General features: G+C 42.3%; 1 protein-coding gene across 2 annotated transcripts in view; it reads right to left on the reverse strand.

The window, feature by feature from the left end:
* LOC126278012 (facilitated trehalose transporter Tret1-like) overlaps positions 1–14,006 on the reverse strand; it is a 97,661-nt gene that overhangs the window by 39,342 nt on the left and 44,313 nt on the right. For both annotated transcript variants that reach the window (XM_049977717.1, XM_049977718.1), the window contains exon 3: positions 9,285–9,564. In XM_049977717.1, coding sequence (XP_049833674.1) covers positions 9,285–9,564 — 280 coding nt within the window. The remainder of the gene's footprint in view (positions 1–9,284; positions 9,565–14,006) is intronic.

Genomic DNA, 14,006 nt, shown 5'->3' on the forward strand with positions numbered 1-14,006 from the left:
GTACAAATTTTCACTCTCCACTTCGGTGTGTGTACATAAAATTTTATTCTTTCGTTGATGCTTCTGCTCACCATACTCTTCAATGCTGACTCCTTTATTAGACTATCCTGAGTTATAGTGTGTACTCTGAAATGCGGGGTTCCTGCGCTTCCCTGGGTACATCCTATAATTGGGAAATCACTTTTGTCTTTGCAGTTTAATGGGTATAACTTTACTGCACGGGTCGACTGTATCCTCATGTAGTTTCATATTTTCGTTGTTTGTACTTGATAGCCTAGGATTGGAATTACACTGTTGGGGTGTCTTGGTTGATTACAAACGTAACATCTCACGGCTTTCGCCTTATTACAACGCTCTGAATGTCCTTGAGGACCACATCGACGACACAGTTTGTCGTGTCCTTTCAGTTTTCCTGTAATGCCCTCTGCATAACCTCCCTCTCCTTCTTAGGGATGACATTAGACTGGGTTTCATTTCTCTCCTCCTTTTCAATTCATGTGCATAGCTGATGTGACACTCTTAGTGCAGTTTCTATCGTAACGGCCTTCACATTTAAAACAATAATCTCTTGGACGGCTGGATTCATCGAACACTTCCTTGCAAGAGACGTCTGAGGCTCGTTCTGTTAGTGCTAGATCCACCACAAGGGCTAATGCTAACCCCTCTTACTCTCTCAACTGTTTTATTCCTTTCATCTTCTATTCCTTTTAGGAATGCAGCTCGTGTTAGCTTTCCAATTAGAACCTCGCTCTACGTAATGTTTGATTCCCTCACTGGCGGCCAGGTTGGCCGAGCGGTTCTAGGCGCTACTGTCAGGAACCACGCGACCGCCACGGTCGCAGGTTCGAATCCTGCTGCGGGCATGGATGTGTGTGATATCCTTATGTTAGTTAGGTTTAAGCAGTTCTAAGTTCTAGGGGACTGATGACCTCAGAAGTTAAGTCCCATAGTGATCAGAGCCATTTGAACCATTTTTTTGATTCCCTAACTACCCCTTGGACGGCTTACCGTAACTGGTGCTACATTGCGTCAACCCGACTTACCCATTTGGACAGAGACTGTGAAACGCAATTAAAGGGTAACTTTTTCGGAAAGCCGAAAAAAGTGAAGAGGTTGAAAAAATGAGCCAATAAGCTGCAAAACTAGGGTTTATTAGCCCTTGACCTAGCTTTCGATATTTCTAAAAATACTTCCTTCAGGTGGTGTGGGCCCTGAAAATGTAGACTACCATTTACTAAATTATTTTCCACACATAAGAAAATATTAACAGAAAAATTTTGGGAGGTAAGCGTACTCAGTCGTTACATCACATGATGAAACATAACATTACCTGAAGCCAAGCTGCTTTTGTCATATATAAAATTGACAAAACAAGAATTATCTGTAGCCATGGCATTAGATAGCAGCCAGATTGCATTTAGCTTACTTCAGAATGAGCGCTCACTGGTAAATACCCACTGGTAGAGGCTTTTGTCAATATAAAATTCTAAAAGAAGTCAGAGGATAAAACTTTTGCATAAGGTTAGTGTACAACATGCCAGAGGCTGTGGCCAACTGTTGCGATTATACAGGCTCAAGCGACCAGGCAAAACTGGGCTGCAGAGGGCGCTAAACACACGCGCATAAGAAAAGCGTCTTGCTTTCTTGCTTATGTTGAATAACATTTTACATTAAAGTAAGCATGAATTTACCTTTATAAGGCTACTAAAATGTAATAGATTACTGGTCTACATTACTTATAAAATTACTGATACATTTGCTGACAGATTAATAGTGTACGTAAATTCAGAATGCAGAAGGTAAAGTTATGTTTACAAAATATCACCATGCATGGGGAAAGAAGAGCAAATATAAGCTAAACAATGTCAGTAAAAAGAAAAAAAAATCTGCTTGACGCTACGGTAGCTTAAGCGATAAGCAAAGTGGGAAAGCAGATGGCGCTGTATACATGCGCACAAACACTGCGTCTTGCTGGGCTTAAGTATGACAATTTCTTATAGGAGGCCACTAAGAAATGCAGTAATTTTAGAGGTATACACTAAATAGAAAATTAACTGTAAAATATTTATGTAGCAAAGTGATACTGCACGTAACTTTAGTGTGCAGAAGGTAAGTTACAAAAAATTAATTCTGTTACTACAAAGGGTGGAGGACGTAATACGTTGATAAAGTTACAGCTCAACATAAAAAAGAGCATCTCCTGCTTAACTGTATCGATACGATTTTTGGAATATTAACTGTGGTAACAGTCGCTCGAGCACTTGTATTCGTAACACTTGGCCTTAGTCTCTAGCATGATATGCACGTAGCTTAAGCAAATATTTTATCCTGTGCCTCCTGTTACAATTTTATGTTGACAAGGGCCTCTACCTGTGAGCTTTTTAGTGTGAGCAGTCATTCTGAAGTACACTAACTGTAATCTGGCTGCTATCTAAAGCTAAGGCTTGGGGAATTCTTATCTTGTCAATTTTATATATGAGTAGAGCCATCCGGCTTCGTTTAATCTAATGTACCATCGCATGATGTAACGAGTGAGTACACTTACCTCACAAATATTTTCCTATTAATATTTTGTTACATATGTAAAAATAACGTACCTTACAAATATTTTTCTATTAATATTTTGTTACGTATGTAAAAATAACTGGTTATATACATTTTTAGGGCCACATCCTCTGAAGCAAATATTTTTAGAAATATCGAAACCTAGGTCAACGGCTAATAAACCATTGCTTTGGAACTAGCTGGCTGATTTTTTCAACCTTTTCAGAGACACACAGTTGCTGTTTTGCATCCACGTTTGAGATTATTCCAAAAACGTCTTTTACTGCGGTGTAGAAGTTTCAATTTGGGTAAAAGCTGTCTACAGCCTTTCTCTGTTATGGTGCAAAAGCGTGGCTTCATAGCGCAAAGTGTCGATACATGCAGAAAAACAAGGCCAGAGCTCAGAAACTGATGTAGGTGTAATGTGGGCCAATGATGTCACATTGGCACCAGATATCACCCCAATCCTGTCCAACGCCACCGTGGACGGGTCACACAATGGAGATCGTCACACCCCTTCTTACACACGTTACCACGTCTTTCAATACCTCTGTGATACAGGTCAGAACCGCGACACACACAGTCCTATTCGCGCGGTTTTCTTATTGGCCGCTCGTAGACTGGGTGTTGTGTTGTCCTCATCATCGTTTCATCAACATCGCTGGCGTGGAAGCCGCCCAATGCGGCGTTGCCTGAAATAAGACTTGCAACCTGGAGGCCGAACTTCCCCGGCCTGGACCTCTCGGCCATCAATGCCACACGGCCAATTTTTCTTATGGGTGACTGGAGCAGACATTTAAGACCCACTGTCAAAAAGCACCAGGGGGTGGCATAAGGACCATTAATGATCGAAAATGAAACCACCTCTTGCCTTGAGAGGATGTTTGCTGTCTTTGGCCCGAAAAAAGCATGTTCTTTGAGAATTTTTTTCTCGGGATGTATTAAAGATATCAACTGAAAACTTGGTCAAAGTGTTTATTGATGTTTTCTCTACAAACTATAAATTGTAGACAGGAAATGTCGAAGATCAAAGGCTGGAGTGCCGTCGGAATGAAACAAAATTTCAATGTAGACCTCCACGCACTGTATGTCACAGGTTATCCGGCTCGTTTGAAATCAAAATTGAGTTGACGTCAGCGAGTTATATAAGAGTCCTAAGAGCTATACTTCGCATAAGTTATTTGGACCATAGGAAACAAAATGGCGGCCATTTGGAAAAAATAGTGCTTCTTTCATCGTTTTTTTCGACTTCGTCGGCCAAGTAAGAATATTTATAGTTGATGGATCGAAATAAAAGTGGTAGAAATCCTACACAATTTAGTTAGTTTCATCGGAAACAAAGAATCATGCCAATCAGTTCAGTAGATTTGAAGTTACCACACCGTGCGTCAAAAAGAAAGTCATATCGAGAAAAACGCGTTTCAAGTTCTGACTACATATAAATGCAATATTATGCAACTTACGTTCGATCTGCTACTCCGGGTCCATAAACTAGTCCTTCCTCTTCCTCATAGAGGGCGTTCTGCTCGATCTGGGCCATCCTGCGCTGCTCCACAGCCGCTCGTACAGCCGGTGACAAGCGGTTTTCGGACGCTTGAATCTGGTGGTCGACCGAATGCTTGGCGAACTGCGTCGAATAGAGTCCCAGGGTGACGTCCATCGTTGTCATGGTCTTCAGAACTGCTGAATACCTTTCGTTGAAGCTGCTCATTGCCAGGAAAGTCGCAATCTCCACAGTCTTCGCGCCAGAATGCAAATGCTTGGGGGCTAACTTTCAAACACATGCATTCAAACATCCATTTGAATTTTGTGTGTTTCCTCCCAAGCACCGGTAAAGTAACTGGTGCGGGAAAAAGGCCGATTTCAGGCAGGGGCATTTTTTTTGTTCAACCGCGAATAACAAACATTTACGTCCCGTATTCGGAAAAACAGTTTCAGATGTAGATTCTAAACACTTTTATGGGTCCAAAAATGCTATTTAAAAGAAATCGATTTTTTGAACCAAAAGATAGTAAACCGCGCCTTAAGGCTTTGACTCCCACATATTTCAGATACATTCCTAGATCTCTAATATTTTCGCTAGCTCAGCGACGTACCGCCATTCAGCTCTGTCGAAATAGGTGCCTGTCACACTGGCGCCTATGAATCGTTGAATGGCTGTCTCTGTACAGGGATAATACATTAAAGTGTCCAACAAACGTGATTGGATGGCATCGATGGAGTCTCGCAACTGGGGAGTTTAGAGGGATGTATTGCCGTTTTATTCACACACGTGTCAATATCACACCGCTCCATCATTTCGTCAAGGCCGGGCATGAAGCAGAGAGTCTAGAAAAGCATAAATATTATTTCTAGCCTCAGATGACATTCAAATTTCGTCGGTTTTGAAAGGTCCTAGTGGTTCCACCCTCCTTATCAGAGCAAAAATTTCGATTGCGCTGCACTAAAAAATGGTAAGGTCACATTCAGTGAGGTAGCACACCCAAGGTGTGGACAGTCCAGCAGAACGTCAGCAAAGGTTGTCAAGAACGTCGTCTCGTTGCTCGACACACTGGGAAATGTTTTCGACCGCGAAATGTGTGAGAATCAACTCTACAAGGAAGGTCTCGTTTCGTTGGTGCCCCACTATGCCAAAGCTTGAGACATTTTCGTGTCTCTTCAGAACGACAGTGTGTCTAAAATGATATCTTCCGCAACCCTAAAGGAAACAGCGTGACTTCAAAACTAGGCACCTCGTTTCTGACCTCAGTCACAGGCGGGTCAAGAGAAGGAGTAAAATGATTCTAAGAGGGCTGTGACGACTTTCCATCGTGTGGCACGTCCACAGTGGCGTTAGGCAGAAGTGTGGTGAAATTCGGTGTCGATATCACATCATTAAGGGGGGTAGGACGTCAAACGGGCCGCCGTGGAGCAGGAGAGGCACCGCAGGACATTTTAATTTCCACTGTCTATAATTTTACAAATAAATTCATAAAACTTTGTCAGCATGACCAGAAAGGATTCAGAATTCACACTCATAGCAGTGGAAGTTCGAAAACATAACGAGGTAATTTTTTTTTACATTTGAAATTTCATCATTTTTTTCACTTACAAATGAAAGCATTTGTTGCTATAGGTACACTTTTCTTCATAAGTAAGAGAGATTCTTCTATGAATTTTGCACAGCATAAAACCATACTTAAAGGTGTATGAAACTCTAGAATTTTCCAAATGTATTAAAAACTGTGGTAAAAATTGAGGTAATTAACTATAAAATTTGTGTTTTTCCTAAACACGAAGTTTAAAATATAACAGCTCATTTGTTTTTTCATAAATTAAATAAATTCTAGAGTTTCATGCACTTGTAAGTATGGTATGTATGCTGTGCAAAATTTATCGAAGAATCTCTCTAACTTATTAAGAAAAGTGTACCTATAGCAAGAAATGCAGCCATTAGTAAGTGAAAAAATAATGAAATTTCGCACGTAAAAAAAGAAAATTATTTTCTTATGTTTTCGAATTTCCACTGCAATGATTGTGAATCCAGAATCCTTCCTGGTGATATTGACAAAGTTTTATGAACTTATTTGTCAAAGCATAGACACTGTAAATTAAAATGTCGTGTGATGCCTCTCCTGCTCCAAGTCTGCCCGTTTGACGTCCTACTCCCCTTAACTCACCTTACACCCGACATGAACTCCTGTGCTCGCATTTGTCGACAGTATGCTGCTGGAAGTTTCGCCAAGCCTGAGGCTTATGTCGCAGAGCGATATTCTTTTGCACCGTAACAGAATAAGGCAGTAGGCACCTTTGAGCCAAATTTCAAACTTACGCTCCGCAACGGGATGCAGTTACGGGGTTTCCAAAAAGTGGCTCTTTAATTGTGTAGGGCAGTGAACTTTTTGCCCTAGAACGTCTATCAGAAAATAACAGACAAGCATTGTAATCCGAAATTAGTTCGACTCATAGTTCTGCAAGAGGATTCTCTTCACATCTGCCCAAGTAGTGCTGCTATCATGATCCTAGTTTTAACAGATTTTGATAAAACATCAAGACTGTGGTTTGTTCAAATGCTGTCACAATCTTCTTCGAGCTATAATTTCCCCTCAAAAGTTCCAGTAACTAACTCAAATGCCTAATATAAATTTGCAGTACTAGCACTCCTGAGGTAAAGAAGAACCTCTGTAAGGTTTGGAAGGTAGGAGACGAGGTACTGGCAGAAGTAAAGCTGTGAGGATGGGGTGTGAGTCGTGCTTGGGTAGCTCAGTTGGTAGAGCACTTGCCCGCGGAAGGCAAAGGTCGCGAGTTCGAGTCTCGGTCCGAAACACAGTTTTAATCTTCAAGGAAGTTTCAACTACTGCATCTGTTCACTGAACTAGAAAAGAAAGCTCCACCTGTTCATTGCACCTCATCTACATCGAAAGCCACGTGGAGACTTGTCCAAAGACAAGGGTTGTTAGATTTCCAGAGAGAAACTCCTATCTTTCGGACTTTGAGGCACCTTACTTCTTAGTTAACATATTCGGCCAGGTGTCGAAACGTGAACTGAACACTTGGCATCAGATTATATGTCATGGGTCGTAGCATACTTCTTGTGAATCTGATAACTGATTTGGAGATCCTTCAGATGTTTCACGTAGTCTCTCTCCTCCACTTCAGTGCAGCGCACAAAACTTTCATAAAACCATGTGAAACTGTCAGAAGAGACCTTCTGTGAGGCGTTTGTCAACTCGCATGTCACACAGGCTTGACTGTCGTAATGTCGTGGAGGCGTTGACCGTTCACGTGAATTTCTGGACTTTATTGTTTCGCGGTGGATTCGTATTGATTACACGTGAAGGACCGTCACCTGTGATGATTTTTTACAGAAAATGATAGTCCGCATTTTTAATCTCAGTCAAATTGAGGAGGTGTCCACGCGTCGTCTTTGTTTTGGAGTCGAGGTGTATAGCAGAAACTTTGTTCAAAATGGTTCAAATGGTTCTGAGCACTATGGGACTCAACTGCAGTGGTCATTAGTCCCCTAGAACTTAGAACTACTTAAATCTAACTAACCTAAGGGCATCACACACATCCATGCCCGAGGCAGGATTCGAACCTGCGACCGTAGCAGTCGCAAGGTTCCGGACTGCGCGCCTAGACCACCGCGGCCGGCCAGAAACCAAGTACACTATTTTCTTTGCAGGAGAATGTCTTGAGACCGGATGTGTTGCCTCACAACGGATGCCTGGTTAGGGGAAATAAATACGAAAATAAACAAATAAATAGCTCCATTCATCTTATTTAAATTCAATTGGTATAGATCCTGAAGACACGGTTAGCCGTCGTCTCCTATCATACGTGGTGCATCCTTACATCCCATAAATAAATTCTGGCTCTTTTTTTACATGTGGTACCACCAGTGACAATATAGGTTAGGGTCAGGTCTGTACTCATTATCAGACAGCCATCTCGTTAAAGTGACAGTTTGCGAAAAGCAGGAAACCCAGGATTATGTCCTAAGTTTGTCCAGATTTTCATTACTGGAGAAAAGCTTCCAGACTTACAAGGAGACGGCACGACGGTGGGATCGGGGATTTGTCCGAAATTTTGTGTGGTGCAGGAGGACCCCTAACACCTCACGTGGTAAAAATATTAGGACGCACTACCCGGAAAATCCCGGGAAAAATCGATCCAAAATTCTTAGGTGCCGTATGAGTATGAAATGTTAGTGCTTTGCCGAGGCGCCGTCAGGCCTAGATGTTTAGGGCTCGGACTCTTACGCCAGAGGTCTCGCGTTCGATTCCTCCTCCGGCACTTTTTTTCTTCTGTTTCATTTTCTTTTGTTATTCCACCAATTATTCAGAAAGTTTCCCAAACCTACATTGTATTTAACAAATTAGTTACATTATTGAATAAAAATTATTTTCTTTTTGTCCAACAACACAATTCATGGCGGTGGGTTTCCCATTTTTCATTGTAAAATATATGAGGAGAAACATTGGGTTTTTAACCAGAATAGCAAAGTCGATTGGGAAACATTCAAGTTTTAAACATATAATAATTATAAACAAGAACCGCAGTGGTAATTATCGTAAATACAAACAAAGCAATCGTTTTTTCGACATCTTGGGCAACATATGAGAGCCGAGTTTTTACAATCACAGGGCGTTTGAAAAATCTGTACAAAAACATGCCCCGTTAACGTTTACGAAAATGTTTTGAGTTTCTGATAATTTTGATGCAAACCAGGAATATTGAATGATGTCTCGGAATATTGGTGACGATAATTTATGGTGAATTATAGAATGAATTTTTATACAATCTTCCCGAAAATTAATTTCACTTTTCTCCTGTAACAATGCGCTGCAATTTTGCAAGCAACAGAAGGAAAAAAAAATGTGCATGAGGAGGAATCGAACCTGAGACCTCTGGCATAAAGGTCCGAACGCCATGTAGGCCAAAAGCCGGCTCCGCAATAGACTAACACTTTATACTCATACGGCACCTAAGAAAGTTTGGATCGATTTTTCTCGGGATTTTCCGTGTAGTGCGTCCTAATATTTTAACGACGTGAGGTGTTAGGGGTCCTCTTTCACCACACAAAATTGCGGACAAATCCCCTACCCCACGGTCGTGCCGTCTCCTTGTTAGTGTGGAGGCTTCAAAAAGTGTAAGTAAATGGCAGTATTTTTTAAAACAATAACACAATTTGTAGCAATAAATCTTTTTCACAATTGTTTTGATAAAGCCACAAAAGGTAAGCCACAGAACACCATTACCTTTCTTGCCTCTTGATATCGATGAGTAGATGCCAGCCTGTATGGGGTCTCAGGCATGAAGGCGAAACAGATCCAGAAGATGGCCACAGGAACGACGTTCACATACAGGACGACGTAATAAGGCAGGAAAGCGCCGATGATGTAAGCGAACAGGATGCCGCTGTTGCACATCAGGGGCTGCATGCAGGCCAGGCTGCCCCGCACCTCGTCGCTGGTTGTCTCGCTGACGTACAGAGTCGTCAACATCAGACAGGCGGCACACTGCACACCAGCCAGCACCCTGCAAGCCGAGGAGATATGCAGACGGTTGTTGTGTTGCGTACACGAAGTATAGAAATGGCAGTGCGTTGCCAGAGTCATTTGTACTCGCGTGATGCGAAGTACTGGCTATACAGACACATACATACCCTTACTTGGAAATTTTACGAGATAGAATCAATAAACAAAAGTGAAGATAATGTGTTTAATGTCACTGTAATTCTGAACTAAATATATGTACAGTCTACTCTGGGCCCTTCCTTGGGAACCTCGATAGGAGAAATCAGCTTTGAGACAAGTAAAGAGACAGTGTAGTTCCTGGCTCAGGCAGCCCACAAGGTCAAGGTCACTCCCCCACCTTCTTCCCTGCTCGCCTTCTCCTCCTTACTTTTCTAGACCAACGGGATGAGTTACAAATGCTGGGAAAGTCAAAACTGCCCACCCCACAGATGTTGTATGGCCACGCTTGACACCACTAGACTCTTGTCTACGATGCGAAACCATGTCAGCCACAGTCAACACTAGGGAATGTGACACCTTGGATGAAGGCTGTGGCCGATCCACCCCCCAAGCAAAACGACGAGTTTTTTTGCCTCTCTACATCGAAACAGATTATTAAAGGCCATGATCAGCCACATGTCTTATTGCCAGAACATTGCCTCCCTCTACTGATACTGTAAGCAAATCACAGCAGGTAGGACTGGTGCTTCCTTAGAGAGAAGGACCTCAATGAACTGTGTTTTATTGCCAGAAAACTTCCGATGTGTGGAGAACCTATTAAAGAAAGTACACCTATCAGTCCTCCTTTACAGTACTGTATGATATCCCTGTTAGATAATACACTACTGGCCATTAAAAATTGCTAAACCACGAAGATGACGTGCTACAGACGCGAAATTTAACCGAAAGGAAGAAGATGCTGTGATATGCAAATGATTAGCTTTTCAGAGCATTCACACAAGGTTGGCGCCGGTGGCGACACCTACAACGTGCTGCCATGAGGAAAGTTTCCAACCGATTTCTCATACACAAACAGCAGTTGACTGGCGTTGCCTGGTGAAACGTCGCGATGCCTCGTGTAAGGAGGAGAAATGCGTACCATCACGTTTCCGACTTTGATAAAGGTCGTATTGTAGCCTATCACGATTGCGGTTTATCGTATCGCGACATAGCTGCCCCCATTGGTCGAGTTCCAACTACTGTTAGCAGAATATGGATCGGTGGGTTCAGGAGGGTACTACGGAGCGCCATGCTGGATCCCAATGGCCTCGTATCACTAGCAGTCGAGATAACAGGCATCTTATCTGCATGGCTGTAGCGGATCGCGCAGCCACATCTCGATCCCTGAGTCAACAGACGGGAACGTTTGCAAGACAACAACCATCTGCACGAACAGTTCGACGACGTTTGCAGCAGCATGGACTATCAGCTCAGAGACCGTGGCTGCGGTTACCCTTGACGCTGCATCACAGACAGGAGCGTCTGTGATGGCGTACTCAACGATCAACCTGGGTGCACGGACGAATCCAGTTTCTGTTTACAGTATCGTGATGGTCGCATCCGTGTTTGGTGATATCGCAGTGAACGCACATTGGAAGTGTGTGTTCGTCATCGCCATACTGGCGTATCACCCTGCATGATGGTATGGGGTGCCATTGGTTGACTCGGTCATCTCTTGTTCGCATTGACGGCACTTTGAACAGTTGACCTTACATTTTAGATGTTTTACGAACCATGACTCTACCCTTCATTCGATCCCTGCGAAACCCTACATTTGCGCAGGACAATGCATGACCGCATGTTGCAGATCCTGTACAGGCCTTTCTGGATACAGAAAATGTTCGACTGCTGCCCTGGCCAGCAAATTCTCCAGATCTCTTACCAACTGAAAACGTCTGGTCAATGGTGGCCGAGCAACTGGCTCGTCACAATACGCCATCACTACTCCTGATGAACTGTGGTATTGTGTTCAAGCTGCATGGGTAGCTGTATCTGTACACGCCATCCAAGCTCTGTTTGACTCAATGCCCAGGCGTATCAAGGCCGCTATTACAGCCAGAGGTGGTTGTTCTGGGTACTGATTTCTCAGGATCTATGCACCCAAACTGCGTGAAAATGTAATCACATGACAGTTCTAGTATAATACAATTTGTCCAATGAATACCAGCTTATCATCTGCATTTCATCTTGGTGTAGCAATTTTACTGGCCACTAGTGTATTCTGTTTCATGAGTTATCTCGCCTTGCCACTTCAGAAAGTGATTTGTGTCATTATGGAACACCCTCGTTTCTTTGCACAGAAAATCGTTCCAACCTGCTACCTATTACTGGTTATGCAGACTGATATCACAATGACAAAAATAAATCCCAAAAAACTACAATGAACACTTATGGGAGGACATAACTGATTTACCTTTCAACCCTGACACAATCCGTACCTACACTCCCTATAGAGTTTATAATGGATCACATTGTATAAATGTGGTTTTCCCGCAATATGATATAGTTTTTATGAGGATTATACTAAAAAAATCATATACATAACACCCGCATACCATCTTAAGATATTTGGTGTAGAGTACAGCAGTCAATTTAACCTCTGTTTCCGCTCCAGTTGTGTGGTAAATAATTTCTGCCCATATCAGCCGCTCATAGTGTCCTGTGTTATCGACATTGTACACACACACTTATTATAAGCATCTGAATATCTGCTGGTGTACATTACTATGGGGTGAGTTTACTGCTCGAAATGAAGACTGTTTTTTGCTATATTCACTTGGGCAGAATTATTGTTAGTAAATCTTTTTATTAACAATAATTGCTCATTGTGGTCATTTCACAAGACATATATGGAAGTTACGTTACCCTGAGTGTACACTATCAGAAGTGAAACAGAGGTCATCCAGTGATAAGCGACATGTATCTTGTACCAAATACCATTAGAGTTTGTTGTCTAGCGTCTCCATAACAATTGTGCACTGTTTTGCACTGGGTCTACTCATACTCTGCAACCACAGGGGACATATCGTAACTGTGGTATCGATTTTCTTTCTTATCCTGCTCCCATGTACTGATAATACACTTTTTTTCCTTCAGACCTAAGGTAAAGCAATATGCATACCAGATTTAGGTACAATATAACCATACTTTTTAAACGAATCCAAATATGAATGGATCTTTGTAAAGAAAACTGCTGTATTCTTGCTGTATTAAGTATCCATGGATCCACTGATTTCTGCGAGTTTTCCAACATATAGCCACTTTCCATCGGTATTAACGGCAAATGCTGGTATTCTGTACTCGTTGATCATTTCCAAAGGTTCCCCTTCACTGTGGTTAAAGTAATATGCGAGCCTTACCCTCACAATTGCAGCGTCCTGCTGTCTTTCCAGCAGTAGTTTATGACAATCGTTTTCGTCATATACCACAGAATTCTTTTCTATGTGCAAAACATATTAACTGCACTTCGCCCTTCCGCTTCCGTGGGAGTGTGTGTACATATCCTGGTACGGCGTTCCCCAGGTGCTGTGGACGTGTATACACGCGCCACTTGGGATTTTTACAGTGTTTTGGACATCTGTATGTGTCATGAGCTGCCGACCTCTCACTGCTGCGGATGAGTTACTTACACATTAAGATGAATAAAAACATTTCGAGTATTTATCATACTATATATCTGACTCATTGCGTACTATGATTCGGTTCGAGGCCTCGAACAGTTTATGAGATATGACGATAGTTATGACCACGTTTCGTGAAGCGCAAGGACGTGAAGGGGAGTGTCGGTCTCGACCGTCCTTCGGTTATAGAACCCAATAACTCGAGAAAGAAATGAAATATCCTTTAGCTCCCAGTTTTAAATAAAATTTCGGTACCTTATCTGCATTTTATTTGCTTCTGGGATCTAAAATCAATCATATACAAAGTTTACGCAGTGCGTTTGTACCTCAGCAAAATCTTTAATATTTCACGTAATGTTTTACTTAATTTCATGCAGCATTGTAACTATGGCATGTAACGAAAAGAAATTCAGTCCTTAATGATATGAAAATATAAGACTGTAAGATGTGAAAAAAAATCAGATTTTTTCACCTAATACTTTTCTAGAAAACAGATGAGGAGTAATTCTTAGCTGCCAGCAAGTCCTCATGGACCGATGTGGGGCACGCCGCGCTTGCCGTCCATCTGATATAAAACCCAATAACTTGAGAACGAAATGAGATATCGCTTTGCTCTCAATTTTAAATAATATTTCTGTAATGCTTCCTGGCAGATTGAGACTCGAACCCGGGACCTTTGCCTTTCTCGGGCAAGTGCTGTACCAAGCAGGAGAGCTTCTGTAAAGTTTGGAAGGTAAGAGACGCGGCACTGGCAGAAGTCAAGCTGTGAGGACGGGGCGTGAATCGTGGGTACCTAGTTCGAGCGTCGGTCCGGCACATAGTTTTAATCTGCCAGGAAGTTTCA

Source organism: Schistocerca gregaria, chromosome 6 (genome assembly GCF_023897955.1).
Source record: "Schistocerca gregaria isolate iqSchGreg1 chromosome 6, iqSchGreg1.2, whole genome shotgun sequence".
Taxonomy (NCBI): domain Eukaryota; kingdom Metazoa; phylum Arthropoda; class Insecta; order Orthoptera; family Acrididae; genus Schistocerca; species Schistocerca gregaria.